Source organism: Polypterus senegalus, chromosome 2 (assembly GCF_016835505.1).
Source record: "Polypterus senegalus isolate Bchr_013 chromosome 2, ASM1683550v1, whole genome shotgun sequence".
NCBI lineage: Eukaryota > Metazoa > Chordata > Cladistia > Polypteriformes > Polypteridae > Polypterus > Polypterus senegalus.
Genome location: NC_053155.1, coordinates 132,271,970 through 132,288,512, shown reverse-complemented (window position 1 = coordinate 132,288,512; position 16,543 = coordinate 132,271,970). Strand labels below are relative to the sequence as shown.

General features: G+C 50.9%; 1 protein-coding gene across 1 annotated transcript in view; it reads right to left on the bottom strand.

Moving 5' to 3' along the window:
• Window positions 1-16,543, bottom strand: part of LOC120523366 (prolactin receptor-like) — a gene marked incomplete at its 3' end in the record, with an annotated part of 56,099 nt that overhangs the window by 19,318 nt on the left and 20,238 nt on the right. Inside the window, exon 6 of the mRNA XM_039744628.1 lies at window positions 9,169-9,256. Within this exon, the coding sequence (XP_039600562.1) occupies window positions 9,169-9,256 (88 nt within the window). The remainder of the gene's footprint in view (window positions 1-9,168; window positions 9,257-16,543) is intronic.

Below are 16,543 nucleotides of genomic sequence, written 5' to 3'. Positions count from 1 at the left end.
CTCCGTCTCCGCGGCGTCTCTCCGACGCGACCGCCTTTCCGTCAGCTGCTCACACTGGCGGCGAGAACGTAACAGCTCCTCTAAGGGCGGCTTGGCGGGCGAAGGGACTCCTCCGACACACGCCGAGCCGCTGGTGGAGAGAGACAGAGGCGTCGGTGGGCTTACCTGTCCATCAGCTCCACGCGCGCCTGCCTCCTCTGGGCCACTCCCTCTGGCCCAATCGGGTCTCGGTTTGGCAGACTGGCATTCCTTGGGCCCGCCTCTATCCAATCATCGGCGGGCACGCAAGACACGCCGGCCAATCCCGTGCCTGTCAGCGGGCGGGACATCCGGCCCGCGGCCATCTTGCCTTCCCTGCTCCGAGTGCGAGAGGCGTGCCTCTTCGCCCAGCGTTGTGGCTCGGCGATTCCTTGAGCCGCAGCGGCTCCGCTTCCGCAGCCTTCTTTGCTGCCGCCCGCGCGCGCTGCCGACAGCCCGCGGGGCGGCGTGCTCCTGCCACGGACGCGGATCCGGTTCGTCCCTCCCTGTAGAATAGAGGTAAGACCGCCCCCGAAGGGCCGATGATTGCAGGGCAGGGCACTTACCTCCCGGATCCCGTCATGCCGAGGCCCCCGCCTGGTGTGGCCTTCTGTGCTGCCACGCCGGCCTGGCTGTCCGTCTCGACAGCGCGACTGGAGCCCGCTGCGCTCCGGCGATGTCGGGTTCTCCTCCGCGGGGAAAGCCATTCCGCTGTCGGGCGGTTTCTGGGGCAAAACGCTCCCGCGTGTAACGGGCGCTCCCGCTGCCAGTGTGTGGGGTCCGCTGCTGCGCCGGGCCGTTCACAGATAATAATTGTTTGAACACAGGTCCCCGCCTTGTCCCAGGCGGAGCCTCCTGCCGACCACGCCACTGTGAGCGCTGGCCCGGCACAGACAGACGGACATCAATTTGTCACCCATCACACTGTTTATTTACACTATTTACAAATACAGAAGTCCAGTGCACACTCCACGAACCCCAGTGCCTCTTGCACTGATTCCCCAAAGTCCAGGGCCCACAGTCTCTTTGCCTTCCTGGCGCCTCCCGTCCTCTCTCTCAGTTCAGTCTTTCTGCCTCCCGACTTCCACCACCGACTGGAGGCGGCTATGGGGAGCGGATGGGCTCCAGCTGCTTCCGGCACTTAACAGCGCCACACCCCTGTGTGGCGGAAGTGCCGCCGTGCACCGGAAGCCATCTGTGTCTCGCCGGTCGTCTTCCCCGGCACTTCCTGGTGTGGCGGAAGTGCGGGCTCCCGGAATAAACAGGCACTGGGGCGCCTCCTGGCGGTGGCCACGGGTCCCTACCAGGCTGGGCTTCCAAGCCCTGTACCCGAGGCCCCCTGTCTAACCAGGGCGGGCGCCCCACTCGTTCTGGAGGAGGCACCGCCCTCCTCCGGTCCTCCAAGCGTCCCGGCGGGCTCCATCCCGGCGAGGGCCACACGGGATGAACGGCATGGCGCCGCCTGGCGGTAACCACGGGCCCCTACAGGGTAGGGCTTCCATGCCCTCGACCCGTGGCTCCCAATAGAACCAGGACGGACGCCCCCTCGCGGTCTGGAGGAGGCACAAGCCCTCCTCACGTCCTCCTGGGCGTCCCGGCCGGGCTCCAGCCCCGGCCGGCCACCAGTTGCACCCGAGTTGGCTGGGGTGTGGAGCCCTCCCATGTAACTGGAAGCTTATGGAGTGAGGAATGTGAGATAGCAAGTCTGTGGCATGTGCATTTTAAATAAATGAATGTACTTTTGGGTGGGGTGTAGGCAGTGAGGTGATGTGGCTCCAGAGGTAGATGTGGGGACAGGCAATCCTGCATCCACATGTGCACATTGATCCATTATTGCCACAGCTGCGTCCCACAGGGTTTTAAAAGAGAACTGAAGTGTGATAGAGGAAGAACAAAAAGAGTCACATAATAAGAGATAAAGAATTGTGAGAGAGCACAGTGTTGGATGCCAGAGCCAGCTTAAGAGAGAGAAGGCAGAGTGGTTGGTAGCTTTGTGGTGCAGTGAAAGATTGATGCTACATGAGATGGATCATTAGCCAATGATTTATTGGATCAGGGATCCAAAGGACGCCAGGAGAGTGAGAAGGGGAGACGGGAGGACAGCCATCTCTGAGGGTCTGGCAGACGCCAACGGAGGCAACGAAGATGGGAATTGGATGGGAGGGCAGCAGCTGCTTGTGTCTCCATCAGCTCAGCAAGTCATTGGGTGAGCCGCAGAGACAGGAGAATGGAAGTTGCCCTGGGTTCACTTAGAACAATGAAGAGAAGAGCAAGGACCTGATGACTGTTTTGTTTTTATTATAGTTTTATCATTGGATTATTTATGGAATTTTAACTTGCAGTCTGTCATTAATTTTATTGAACTATTTTTTATTGAAGATCTTTTTGCACTAGATTTTGGAAACTGTTTGGTTTTAATGAAAGCACTTACACTGTTTGCGACAATCCCTGGTTGACTCTGTGTGTCCTCATTTGCCCAGCTCATCCATGGGTATGTTATCGATGGTTCAAGAGACTCCTCAGCAATCAGGGATCATGGAGCCAAATAACACCATCAGAGTAATAGATACAGTACATTTTTGCAATACATAAACTAAAATGTTACTATATCTTGGCTTCAGAGTCAATACCAGCTTCTGGAATTCAGTACCAGTTCCGAAAAGGTTCTGAAGCAAATAATGGATAACCTCAAGCCTTCACCCATCTTACTGGTGCACTGCACAATTGTGTGCCTCCCTGGCGCACTGTGCCATCACACTGCTTCCCTCTTACAGCATACACTGTGCGTTGAAGTCTTGAAGAGGAGACGCTGGTCCTCCTTGAAGTCTGCAGCATGTCAAAGCTTGTTGGTCCCAGTCTACTCTACCCTGTGTCAGAGGTTGGTGGGGTAGGGGGTTAGCGTGTTGAAAGCTGTTGTTTTTCTTCCATTACCAAAAATACCAAAATATTGGTATCCTACAATATAAATTTTGGATTTGTAAGTACTTTTTCAGTACCAGTATGCCACACACTCCTAGTGGGCATGTGCAAGAATGTGACCCTTCTAACAGTCAATTCTCTCAGTGCCCCGGCCTCTGTCTGGTCACATTGCCCCGACTCTCTGGTGTGGCGGAAGGCTCCCGGAATAAACAGGCACTGGGGCCTCCTGGCGGTGGCCACGGTCCCTACCAGGCTGGGCTTCAAGCCCTGTACCCGAGGCCCCTGTCTAACCAGGACGGACGCCCCACTCGTTCTGGAGGAGGCACCGCCCTCCTCCGGTCCTCAAGGTGTCCCGGCGGGCTCCATCTCCGGCCGAGGGCCACGGGATGAACCGGCATCGAGCGCCGCCTGGCGGTAACCACGGGCCCCTACAGGGTAGGGCTTCCATGCCCTCGACCCGTGGCTCCCAATAGAACCAGGGCGGGCCTCTGCGGTCTGGAGGAGGCACAAGCCCTCCTCACATCCTCCTGGGTGTCCCGGCGGGCTCCAGCCCGGCGGCGGCCACAGTGCCCCCACCGCTAGCGAGGACACGCGTGGGTCGAGCGGCACAACCGAAAGGGCAGCGTCCCGGTGAGGGTCCTACTATGCCCCAGGGTCCAACCACGGCACCCTGGGACATCCGTCGGCACCCCGCCCGGCGCAAGCAGCGCCCTGTGGTCTGCGCCGCTCTACGCCCCGCAGTTCCCGCAGTTGGGACACTATTGGCCTCTCGGCGTGGAGCCCTCCAGCGGCGCCCGTTTCAGGAGGGCAGGTCCCTGGCGACGCGTCCCCAGCACTCGTCGGGGCTTGGGCCTGTGGAAAAAGGAAAGAGGGCCAGAAGCACTGCCAGGACACTCACCCCGAGTGCCCTGCCGGTCTCCGTACCCGCAGTGCTCCTGCCCCCCTCCGACAGCCCCTGACTTGCCTGCTGAAGTCCTCCGTCGCGGTTCCATGCCCGTCCGCCTGTTGTCAGCGGCACGCTCCTGAGGCGGCTCGCCCAGCCGCCAGGGATCTCCTCTGCCGCACAGAGGGCGGCCCTTCTCGGGCGCGCGCAGCGCCCGCGCCCTCTCTCTCGGAGGAACCGGCATTCACCCGCCGGTTCCTCCTTCTTCTCTGGAGCTGCTGACGGTCTGGGTCTGAGCACAGCAAAAGCTCAAATCCAGCCCGTCTGCGTCCAGGCAAGCGACAGGAGACAGCTGCAGGCTTGAAGCGCAGGGCGCTAGGACCCAGGGCCCTCAGCAGCCCCGATCCTACCAGCCCTTGCGTGTTCGAGCTCCTCGCCTCGCTAGCCGTCTGCACCGCCGCATCCGCTGTTGGGAGGTCGCCTACTGGAGCCGGTCGTCCGTAAAGGTCACGCGCCATGTTGGGCGAACCTCCCCACTTGCTTCTACGGGGCGGTAATACTCACCACCCCGCCGTGTTCTGCCGGCCTCGGTTCCAGCGCCCAGCGCCGATCCTCCGTCTCCGCGGCGTCTCCCCGGCGACCGCCTTTCCGTCAGCTGCTCACACTGGCGGCGAGAACACGTAACAGCTCCTCTAAGGGCGGCTTGGCGGGCGAAGGGACTCCTCCGACACGCCGAGCAGCTGGTGGAGAGAGAGACAGGCGTCGGTGGGCTTACCTGTCCATCAGCTCCCGCGCGCCTGCCTCCTCTGGGCCACTCCCTCTGGCCCAATCGGGTCTCGGTTTGGCACGAGACTGGCATTCCTTGGGCCCGCCTCTATCCAATCATCGGCGGGCACGCAAGACACACCGGCCAATCCCGTGCCTGTCAGCGGCGGGACATCCGGCCGCGGCCATCTTGCCTTCCCTGCTCGAGTGCGGAGGCGTGCCTCTTCGCCCAGCGTTGTAGCTGCGGCGATTCCTTGAGCCGCAGCGGCTCCGTTTCCGCAGCCTTCTTTGCTGCCGCCCGTGCGCGCTGCCGACAGCCCGTGGCGGCGTGCTCCTGCCACGGACGCGATCCGGTTCGTCCCTCCCTGTAAGAATAGAGGTAAGACCGACCCGAAGGGCGATGATTGCAGGGCAGGGCACTTACCTCCGGATCCCGTCATGCGAGGCCCCGCCTGCGGTGTGGCCTTCTGTGCTGCCGCCCGGCCTGGCTGTCCGTCTCGACAGCGCGACTGGAGCCCGCTGCGCTCCGGCGATGTCGGGTTCTCCTCCGCACTCGGGGAAAGCCATTCCGCTGTCGGGCGGTTTCTGGGCGCTCAGCGGTGGTGTGCGGGCGCTCCCGGCCAGTGTGTGGGTCGCTGCTGCGCGCGGGCCGTTCACAGATAATAATTGTTTGAACACAGGTCCCGCCTTGTCCCAGGCGGAGCATCCTGCCGACTACGCCACTGTGAGCGCTGGCCCGGCACAGACAGGCGGACATCAATTTGTCACCCATCACACTGTTTATTTACACTATTTACAAATACAGAAGTCCAGTGCACACTCCACGAACCCCAGTGCCTCTTGCACTGATTCCCCAAAGTCCAGGGCCCACAGTCTCTTTGCCTTCCTGGCCGCCTCCCGTCCTCTCTCTCCAGTTCAGTCTTTCTGCCTCCCGACTTCCACCACCGACTGGAGGGAGGCTATGGGGAGCGGATGGGCTCCAGCTGCTTCCGGCACTTAACAGCGGCCACACCCCTGTGTGGCGGAAGTGCCGGCGTGCACCGGAAGCCATCTGTGTCTCGCGGTCGTCTTCCCCGGCACTTCCTGGTGTGGCGGAAGTGCGGGCTCCCGGAATAAACAGGCACTGGGGCGCCTCCTGGCGGTGGCCACGGGTCCCTACCAGGCTGGGCTTCAAGCCCTGTACCCGAGGCCCCTGTCTAACCAGGGCCGGGCGCCCCACTCGTTCTGGAGGAGGCACGCCCTCCTCCGGTCCTCCAAAGCGTCCCGGCGGGCTCCATCCCGGCCGAGGGCCACCGACCAGTTGCACCGAGTTGGCTGGGGTGTGGAGCCCTCCCATGTAACTGGAAGCTTATGGAGTGAGGAATGTGAGATAGCAAGTCTGTGGCATGTGCATTTTAAATAAATGAATGTACTTTTGGGTGGGGTGTAGGCAGTGAGGTGATGTGGCTCCAGAGGTAGATGTGGGGACAGGCAATCCTGCATCCACATGTGCACATTGATCCATTATTGCCACAGCTGCGTCCCACAGGGTTTTAAAAGAGAACTGAAGTGTGATAGAGGAAGAACAAAAAGAGTCACATAATAAGAGATAAAGAATTGTGAGAGAGCACAGTGTTGGATGCCAGAGCCAGCTTAAGAGAGAGAAGGCAGAGTGGTTGGTAGCTTTGTGGTGCAGTGAAAGATTGATGCTACATGAGATGGATCATTAGCCAATGATTTATTGGATCAGGGATCCAAAGGACGCCAGGAGAGTGAGAAGGGAGACGGGAGGACAGCCATCTCTGAGGGGTCTGGCAGACGCCAACGGAGGCAACGAAGATGGGAATTGGATGGGAGGGCAGCAGCTGCTTGTGTCTCCATCAGCTCAGCAAGTCATTGGGTGAGCCGCAGAGACAGGAGAATGGAAGTTGCCCTGGGTTCACTTAGAACAATGAAGAGAAGAGCAAGGACCTGATGACTGTTTTGTTTTTATTATAGTTTTATCATTGGATTATTTATGGAATTTTAACTTGCAGTCTGTCATTAATTTTATTGAACTATTTTTTATTGAAGATCTTTTTGCACTAGATTTTGGAAACTGTTTGGTTTTAATGAAAGCACTTACACTGTTTGCGACAATCCCTGGTTGACTCTGTGTGTCCTCATTTGCCCAGCTCATCCATGGGTATGTTATCGATGGTTCAAGAGACTCCTCGCAGCAATCAGGGATCATGGAGCCAAATAACACCATCAGAGTAATAGATACAGTACATTTTTGCAATACATAAACTAAAATGTTACTATATCTTGGCTTCAGAGTCAATACCAGCTTCTGGAATTCAGTACCAGTTCCGAAAAGGTTCTGAAGCAAATAATGGATAACCTCAAGCCTTCACCCATCTTACTGGTGCACTGCACAATTGTGTGCCTCCCTGACGCACTGTGCCATCACACTGCTTCCCTCTTACAGCATACACTGTGCGTTGAAGTCTTGAAGAGGAGACGCTGGTCCTCCTTGAAGTCTGCAGCATGTCAAAGCTTGTTGGTCCCAGTCTACTCTACCCTGTGTCAGAGGTTGGTGGGGTAGGGGGTTAGCGTGTTGAAAGCTGTTGTTTTTCTTCCATTACCAAAAATACCAAAATATTGGTATCCTACAATATAAATTTTGGATTTGTAAGTACTTTTTCAGTACCAGTATGCCACACACTCCTAGTGGGCATGTGCAAGAATGTGACCCTTCTAACAGTCAATTCTCTCAGGGATAGTCCTTCCATGGGCTTGCTTTTATTTTTACCAGGATGGTTTAAATGTAACTACAATTCTTACTTAATCAGTGTTCGTTCTTTCTGAGTCTACTTATTTCATTACAGGGTCATGAATGGCCATAGTCTGTCCTTACTGTATTGGACACATGACTAGGATGTGGCTCTGAACAAAGAATACTGATACAGGTAGATGGAATTTAGCATAGGAAATCAATTTGGGTCTTACATCATAGGTGAGTGAGAGGAAAAGATGAGATTTTAGATGTGAGGAGAAAATGCCAAATAGATTGCCATGCGTGTATGTTTGTTGGGACACTGGGGGCACCTGAAGGGTAGGATTACACTATATACAATAACAATTTATGTTCCTGTTCCCAAAGCAGAGGTAGTCTCGAGCAAAGACAAGTGACATTACATCTGGTCCCTTCTCATTCCTCCCCTTAAAAACATAAAAGAGGGTTAACAGAGGAAGTGGTTGTCAGTTGACTGGCAGCAATCCTGTGTAACATACTGTATATCTGTACCTGGTGCTATTTTTGAGAAGGGTCTTGCACCTACCACATATTAAGTAGAGTTTTTCCCAGCTGATGTCAACTCTTTTTGTCTCACTTGTGTTTCTTTTATAATATATTGACCATCACAGTAACCTCCTTGCTACTTTATGTACCAACTGAATTTGGGTCATCATTACATGTTTTACCTGAGCCTTTTAATTAAAGTACAGTAACTTATATTTTAAGGTCATCTCGAGTCAAGTTTAATTCTTCTCCTTCAGCTTTATTCTATTTAAAGAGAGAGAGAGGTTGGGGTATGCTCTGATAGCACAATGCTACACCCACTACACAACAAACCACCTGGATTGGGACCAGAGTGCAGCGGGTTACACCTCAGCACCACATTGGAACAATGTGAGGTTTTTACTGTGGCTGGTGTGCCAATCCTGCCACAAACTCCACAGCTTTCCTTGTAGATTGGAGGACCTGCTTGCAAGGCTGGATGCAGATTAACGTCATACCCAGGACAAAGCAATTGCAGGTTATGGGCCTTTAAAGTTTTTTTTTTAACACATTACAGGTAAATCTGTACAAGTCTTTAAACTTCAGTGGAAAACAAATAAAGACAGCACCCCAATCTGAGACATTCAATAAAGTAGACTAATTGCTTATGAGCAATATATTTTGGCACAGTAATTGAGTGGTTAGTGGTGTTGCTGTTCCAGTCTTGGTCACTGTCTGTATTAGGGTTACATGATCTCTTGCCTTTTTTCAGGTACTCCTATTTCATCTGACATTTTCAAAGCATGCAGGTTAGCTTAATCCTAAATTGGTCCAGAGTGAGCAGGAGTATGACTTTGCCCTGAGATGAAGTAGCATCTCACCCAGGGTTCTTTGCACATAATTTTACTTGGATAGAGTGCAGCTCCCAATTATCCTATAATGGAAGCAGAGTGTTCAAAAATTGAATCAATGAACTTTTTGAAATAATTTGTATATTTTCAAAATATCTTTCATGTTTTCTCAGTTATTTTATGTCCATTGTACTGTATTCCAGGGTCTCACTCAAATCGTCACCTATTTATATTGAATTAATTTAAAAATATAGAAAATCAGAAATACAGTAGATGAAAATGTTCATTGAGGAAAACTCTAATCTTTAACTGGAGAGCTCATATTGCCTCCGTCATGAAGGTTAATCAATATTGACATCTAGTGGAAGGATTGCAGCAGCATTACAACCAGATAAAAACCCAACCATGCCCCATTTATATAGGAACAAGTCTCTTACACACAAGTTGAGAAATTCATAAACATCCTGTGTTAGTTAATTAATTCACTTTACCTTTTTCCATGAAAGGCCCCACCAAATCCAATAACGACTATTGCAGTTATACTTATTCCAGTTGTCAGATTTAATGCCAGCAATGTGCCTGCAAAAAAAATAAAAAATAAAAAGGAAACTGATTTTGTGTGTCAATAACGATATTTCTAACAAGCATGGAATTTGCCTTTGCTGCTTCTGTGTTTGCTCACTGCTAGTTAATAAGTCTTGGCTTGTGATTTGTCTTCTTTCATGCTCAGTTATAACAATCCAATTTCTTAAAAAAAAGTCAATAACTGCATTCATGTAGCTATTTATCTTAATAGACTTGCACACATGTAGACCTGTACAGCTTTAAATGGGGGTTTCCCTATTGACTTTCTATCACATTGGATTTTTTTGTTCATGCCCTAAAATCTAAAAATGCCAAAATGAATTTCCTCAGAAAACAGCAAAACAAGCAAATTAGACTACTTATAAAATGTAAAGATTTTTAGTCCTGTATGACACCATCATTATTGTTACATCTATCAGAAAAAGAAAGGCAGCACATGGCGAATTAGGCAGTGCTGCTGTCTCATATTTCCATGTGGAGTTTGCACATTCTCCCTCTATTTTTGGTGGGATTTCCTCCCACATACTAAAAGAGGTTCTGATTGGGTTACCTGGCAATTCAAAACTGGCACCTCTGAGACTCTGAGCATGAAAAGGGCTGGCACCCTGCCCAAGGCTGTATCATACTATGTACCCAAGATAGACTCTTCCTTATTATGACTCTAATTTTGTTTACCGGTAAGTAGATTTTAGAATGGAAAGCTATTTTTTTTGTGTTTTTATATACTATAACGCATCTTGGCATTGCATAAACAATGCCCCAGTCCCACTGTTTTACTCACTTTATCTTCCCATCCATCCATCCATCCATCCCCTTCCGCTTATCCGAGGTCAGGTCGCGAGGGCAGCAGCTTGAGCAGAGATGCCCAGACTTCCCTCTCCCCGGCCACTTCTTCTAGCTCTTCCAGGAGAATCCCAAAGCATTCCCAGGCCAGCCGGGAGACATAGTCCCTCCAACGTGTCCTGGGTCTTCCCCGGGGCCTCCTCCTGCTTGGACGTGCCCGGAACACCTCACCAGGGAGGCGGCCAGGAGGCATCGTGATCAGATGCCCGAGCCACCTCAACTGACTCCTCTAGATGCGAAGGAGCAGCGGCTCTACTCTGAGCCCCTCCCGAATGACTGAGCTTCTCACCCTATCTTTAAGGGAAAGCCCAGACACCCTGCGGAGGAAACTCATTTCAGCCGCTTGTATTCACAATCTCGTTCTTTCGGTCACTACCCATAGCTCATGACCATAGGTGAGGGTAGGAGCGTAGATCGACTGGTAAATTGAGAGCTTTGCCTTACGGCTCAGCTCCTTTTCACCACAACAGACCGATGCAGAGCCCGCATCACTGCAGATGCTGCACCATCTGCCTGTTGATCTCACGCTTCATTCTTCCCTCACTCGTGAACAAGACCCCGAGATACTTGAACTCCTCCACTTGGGGCAGGATCTCGCCCCAACCCTGAGAGGGCACTCCACCCTTTTCTGGCTGAGGACCATGGTCTCGGATTTGGAGGTGCTGATTCTCATCCCAGCCGCTTCACACTCAGCTGCGAACCGATCCAGAGAGAGCTGAAGATCACGGCCTGATGAAGCAAACAGGACAACATCATCTGCAAAAAGCAGTGACCCAATCCTGAGTCCACCAAACCGACCCCCTCAACACCCTGGCTGTGCCTAGAAATTCTGTCCATAAAAGTTATGAACAGAATCGGTGACAAAGGGCAGCCCTGGCGAGTCCAACTCTCACTGGAAACGGGCTTGACTTACTGCCGGCAATGCGGACCAAGCTCTGACACGGTTGTACAGGGACCGAACAGCCCTTATCAGGGGATCCGGTACCCTGTACTCCTGGAGCACCCCCACAGGATTCCCGAGGGACACGGTCGAACACCTTTTCCAAGTCCACAAAACACATGTAGACTGGTTGGGCAAACTCCCATGCACCCTCCAGGACTCTGCTAAGGGTGTAGAGCTGGTCCACTGTTCCGCAACCAGGACAAAACCACACTGTTCCTCCTGAATCCGAGGTTCGACTATCTGACGGACCCTCCTCTCCAGAACCCCCGAATAGACTTTTCCAGGGAGGCTGAGGAGTGTGATCCCTCTGTAGTTGGAACACACCCTCCGGTCCCCCTTTTTAAAGAGGGGGACCACCACCCCGGTCTGCCAATCCAGAGGCACTGTCCCCGATGTCCATGCGATGTTGCAGAGACGTGTCAACCAAGACAGTCCTACAACATCCAGAGCCTTGAGGAACTCCGGCGTATCTCATCCACCCCTGGGGCCCTGCCACCAAGGAGTTTTTTGACCACCTCGGTGACTTCAGTCCCAGAGATGGGAGAGCCCACCTCAGAGTCCCCAGGCTCTGCTTCCTCATTGGAAGGCATGTTAGTGGGATTGAGGAGGTCTTCAAAGTACTCCCCCCACCGACCCACAATGTCCAGAGTCGAGGTCAGCAGCGCACCATCCCCACCATATACGGTGTTGACACTGCACTGCTTCCCCCTCCTGAGACGCCGGACGGTGGACCAGAATCTCCTCAAAGCCGTCCGAAAGTTATTCTCCATGGCCTCCCCAAACTCCTCCCATGCCCGAATTTTTGCCTCAGCAACCACCAAAGACGCATTCCGCTTGGCCTGCCGGTACCTATCAGCTGCCTCCAGAGTCCCACAGGACAAAAAAGTCCTATAGGACTCCTTCTTCAGCTTGACGGCATCCCTCACCACCGGTGTCCACCAACGGGTTCGGGATTGCCGCCACGACAGGCACCAACCACCTTACGGTCACAGCTCCAGTCAGCCGCTGCAACAATAGAGGCACGGAACATGGCCCATTCGGACTCAATGTCCCCCACCTCCCTCGGGACGTGGTTGAAGTTCTGCCGGAGGTGGGAGTTGAAGCTACTTCTGACAGGGGACTCTGCCAGCCGTTCCCAGCAGACCCTCACAACACGTTTGGGCCTACCAGGTCTGACTGGCATCTTCCCCCACCATCGAAGCCAACTCACCACCAGGTGGTGATCAGTTGACAGCTCCCCCTCTCTTCACCTGAGTGTCCAAGACATGTGGCCGCAAGTCCGACGACACGACCACAAAGTCGATCATTGAACTGAGGCCTAGGGTGTCCTGGTGCCAAGTGCACATATGAACACCCTTATGCTTGAACATGGTGTTCGTTATGGACAATCCGTGATGAGCAGAGAAGTCCAATAACAAAACACTGCTTGGGTTCAGATCGGGGGAGCCATTCCTCCCAATCACGCCCTTCCAGGTCTCACTGTCATTGCCCGTGTGAGCATTAAAGTTTCCCAGCAGTACGAGGGAGTCCCCAGAAGGCATGCCCTCTAGCACCCCCTCCAGGGACTCCAAAAAAGGTAGGTACTCCAGACTGCTGTTTGGTGCATACGCACAAACAGCAGTTAGGGCCCGTCCCCCCACCTGAAGGCGGAGGGAGGCTACCCTCTCATCCACTGGGGTAAACCCCAATGTACAGGCTCTAAGTCGGGGGGCAATAAGTATGTCCACACCTGCTCGGCGCTTCTCACCGGGGGCAACTCCAGAGTGGTAGAGAGTCCAGCCCCTCTCAAGGAGATTGGTTCCAGAGTCCAAGCTGTGCGTCGAGGTGAGCCCAACTATATCTAGCCAGAACCTCTTGACCTCGCGCACTAGCTCAGGCTTCTTCCCCTTCAGTGAAATGACATTCCACATCCCAAGAACCAGGTTCTGTAGCCGAGGATCGGACCACCAAGGTCCCCACCTTCGGCCACCACCCAACTCACACTTTACCCAACCTCTTTGGCCCCTCCCATAGGTGGTGAGCCCATGGGAAGAGGGACCCACGTTGCCTCTTCAGGCTGTACCCAGCCGAGCCCCATGGGTGTAGGCCCGGCCACCAGCCACTCGCCATCAAGCCCCACTTCCAGGCCTGGCTCCAGAGGGGGGCCCTGGTGACCTGCGTCTGGGCGAGGGAAAGCGCCGTCCAAATTTTTGATTCATCATAGAAGGTCTGCTGAACCGCTCTTTGTCTCATCCCTCAAATAGGACTAGCCTTGGGTGGCCCTACCAGGGGCATAAAGCCCCGGACAACAGAGCTCCTAGGATCATTGGGACACGTAAACCCCTCCACCACGATAAGGTGGCAGTTCGAGGAGGGGTTCTCTTCCCATCCTGTTTTTCAAACCTTAAAAAATAATGAAACACTATTAACCATTTTATATTTGTATAGAACATCCTAGAAATTCAAATAATCCCTTAAATTAAACCTTCCAGAAGTGACAGATGATTCTAATTGAATTCCTTCAAATTAGGTGTCCAAAAAAAAAAGATTTTTTTAAACACCCTGACACGGCAAATATGAAAAAGTATCAGGTTTTGACATAATAAACTTCAATATGTTGTGATTAAAAGGAGTGTACCCCAGAGCCCTGGACTCGAGACTCAAATGCATGTATGGAGTGAAGGGTTCAAATCAAGTGAAATTTTGTTATATAAAAATACTTTTCACAGGTTTTTCCTTCTAGCTCACAATTAACCACAATATAATAATGAATCTCTTCAACTCTCCACTAGGTAAGTCTTGCTCTAAACCACCTGACTCCAACTTGTCTGGGTGAGGCAGAGTGGCCTCCTGTATACCAGACCTGGGAGTACTTCCCGTGTTGCCACATTACACCTAGGAAGCACTTCCGTATCTGGCAGAAACCTCACAAATTAGGGACAGCCATTCCCTGAAGCACCCCCTGGAAGAATCCTGCAGGGCTGCCCCACAGGACTACAACTCCCAGTATGCCCTGCAGTTATGGATCTATGTGCACCAACCCAGGTATGCTGCCACCAAGCGCACTGGAGGTCCATGGAGTGTTGGTATGCTACTTCCCTAAATCCATCCACTTATCTGACCTCTCAGCCGGGCAAGGTTCTTTTGTTGAATTCCATCAGGACGCTAGTCCATCAATTTTGGCATGGCATGTCTAACTCCTGGCTGAGATAGGACATGCCCTGCCCCTGAGTGTTCACTTCTCTAGCCTCCTGGTCAGGCGAGGAAACAGGGCCAATCCACCCCGGCCCATCCACTACAATGTATGTTTGACATTCAAAATTTAATTTCCATGTAATGTTTCATATATCTAATAGATGGGAGTGTTGATGTAAATTTCACTCACAGAACTTCATTCTAGTGTAATTCTACCTCTTTCTACTATTGCAAACAGTGTAATTCTACATACACAATATATACATTGTATACAGTATGTATAATGTGAAATGGTGCCTGACTGGCAAGAGTACTAAGTTTAGAACTGGTACTAGCAGAGCACAAGAACTGGTGAAGAGAAGGGTATGTCAGCTTGCCAATTTAGGGAAAGAAAAATCCATTGCAACATGTCTGGTCATAAGTTAACTTTAGCATCAATATTTTTTTCTGAGACAGCACTGCCTCTGAAGAAATATGCTTGACTTGCCTTTGCTTCCAAAGCCAAACGTTTTATTTTACCATATGTACCTTTTTCATGTTTTGAAGTAATTTAAGCTGTTATGCTCCTAATCCAGTTCCTGCAAAATGTTGATGAACCACCCTTTAACTCTTCCTCCTTTAAAATGTCCCCATTTGTGGACATCACAGGCTCACAGCTCCCCGAGTTTTATTTTCTCCAAGGAAGCTGCTGACTACATTTTTTGTTTTTCTCTACTCCAACTGGCCACAGCTCAATGATAGTATTAATGGAATATATTGTTGTGGATTTTTTTCGTCAAATAGTTTGATTCATTATACTTTGTGTATAATAAAAAGGGATCTCAATCCAGTATGTCACACTTATTACTTAGTACCTTTTGATTTTTCAGGTGGTTTGAACATTGTAATTGGTCTGCTCCATTTGCTCCAGCGACCAGACTTTTTTCTCTTGATAGGCAAATCGAATGCTTTAAAATGACACATCGTTTTTATTAAGCAATGCTTAGACTATTACTAATTTACATGTTAGAACACATGTAAAAGGTAATAATGAACAACTCTGTATAGCACCATTACAACACAACCATGCTGAATTCCCAATGGAATAATGCCATGAAAACAAAAGAGTTTTTCTTCCCTCCAGAAAGCATATTTACAGTATTGTACTATTATTTATCCAAGCTAACTTAACAGTTTTTTGGTTTCTCCATTTCCTCCTTTAACCGTGCATTGTTGACCACCTTTCCTTCAGATCGTTGCCCACTTCCCTTGTAACATCATTTGTTTGCTGTCTGTTTAATTCTACTCTGGTGCCCACACTTCTATATGTTGAGTCTCTCGAACCACTTCCTTTGTTTGTTATTGTTTAGCTTCAGCAGTCACATTTTTTGTTGACTTCCTATTGTTATTCTTAAGTTTTAGTTCTTTGTAGGTATTTAATTGCCAAGTCTTTTATGTTAAAAAAATGTTTTTCATTTTGAACTTTTCATTTTAGGCATGCTGAAATGCACCTTTTACACTACTCATATCTGCTGCTAAAAAAAATTAGTGTATATTAGCTTTTCTTTTAAATAAACATTCTGGTTGCCATATTTCCCTCTGTATGCATGAATGATCTAATGTCCTACTTGCCCATCGGACTCATTACATACCCATTACACAAAAACCAGAGTGTGTATTTTTCATTTTCTTACAAGGACTATGTCCCTGGCTTTAGTTTTGTTCATTGTTATTTGTTTTCTTGCTGTTGATGCCTAGATGGATGAACTGGCATTTTGAGCAGGTGAGAGTGTGGTCCCTTACCTGGACGAGAGGCCCTAAGGGAAGGATTAGGATAGGCATCCCTGGTGGGATGGTTTATGGGTACCTTTCCTGGTCAGGAAGATATATTGGAAGGATAGGAAAAGATTGTCTCTTGGGGCCATGTAGTTCCCACCGTGTGCCAGGTGTTTGATTAGAGCCCCCATTTGTACAGGGCACCTTGGGAATTGTAGTCCTGATAGACAGTCCTGTCCGGGTACATGTGTGCCACCAGAAGGAGCGATGGGGAGAGGACACATTTTCTACAAGTTCTGCCTGACCCAGAAGTGCTACCAGAGTGTAATCGTGTGACACAGGAAGTGCTCCTTGGTCTGGTACAAAGAAGCCACTCGACCCCATCCAGGTGAACTGGAGTTGGGAGGTGGAGCAAATTAACAAAAATCCAATAATTTTAAGGCTATGGTCATTTTTATTATCATTTATACTAGTATTTCATAGATTCCTCCATTTTGTGTTTTCTTAGTGGCTGAAGTAATATTGTTATTAGTTGCTTGGGCTACTACTACCACATTTAGCAAGTC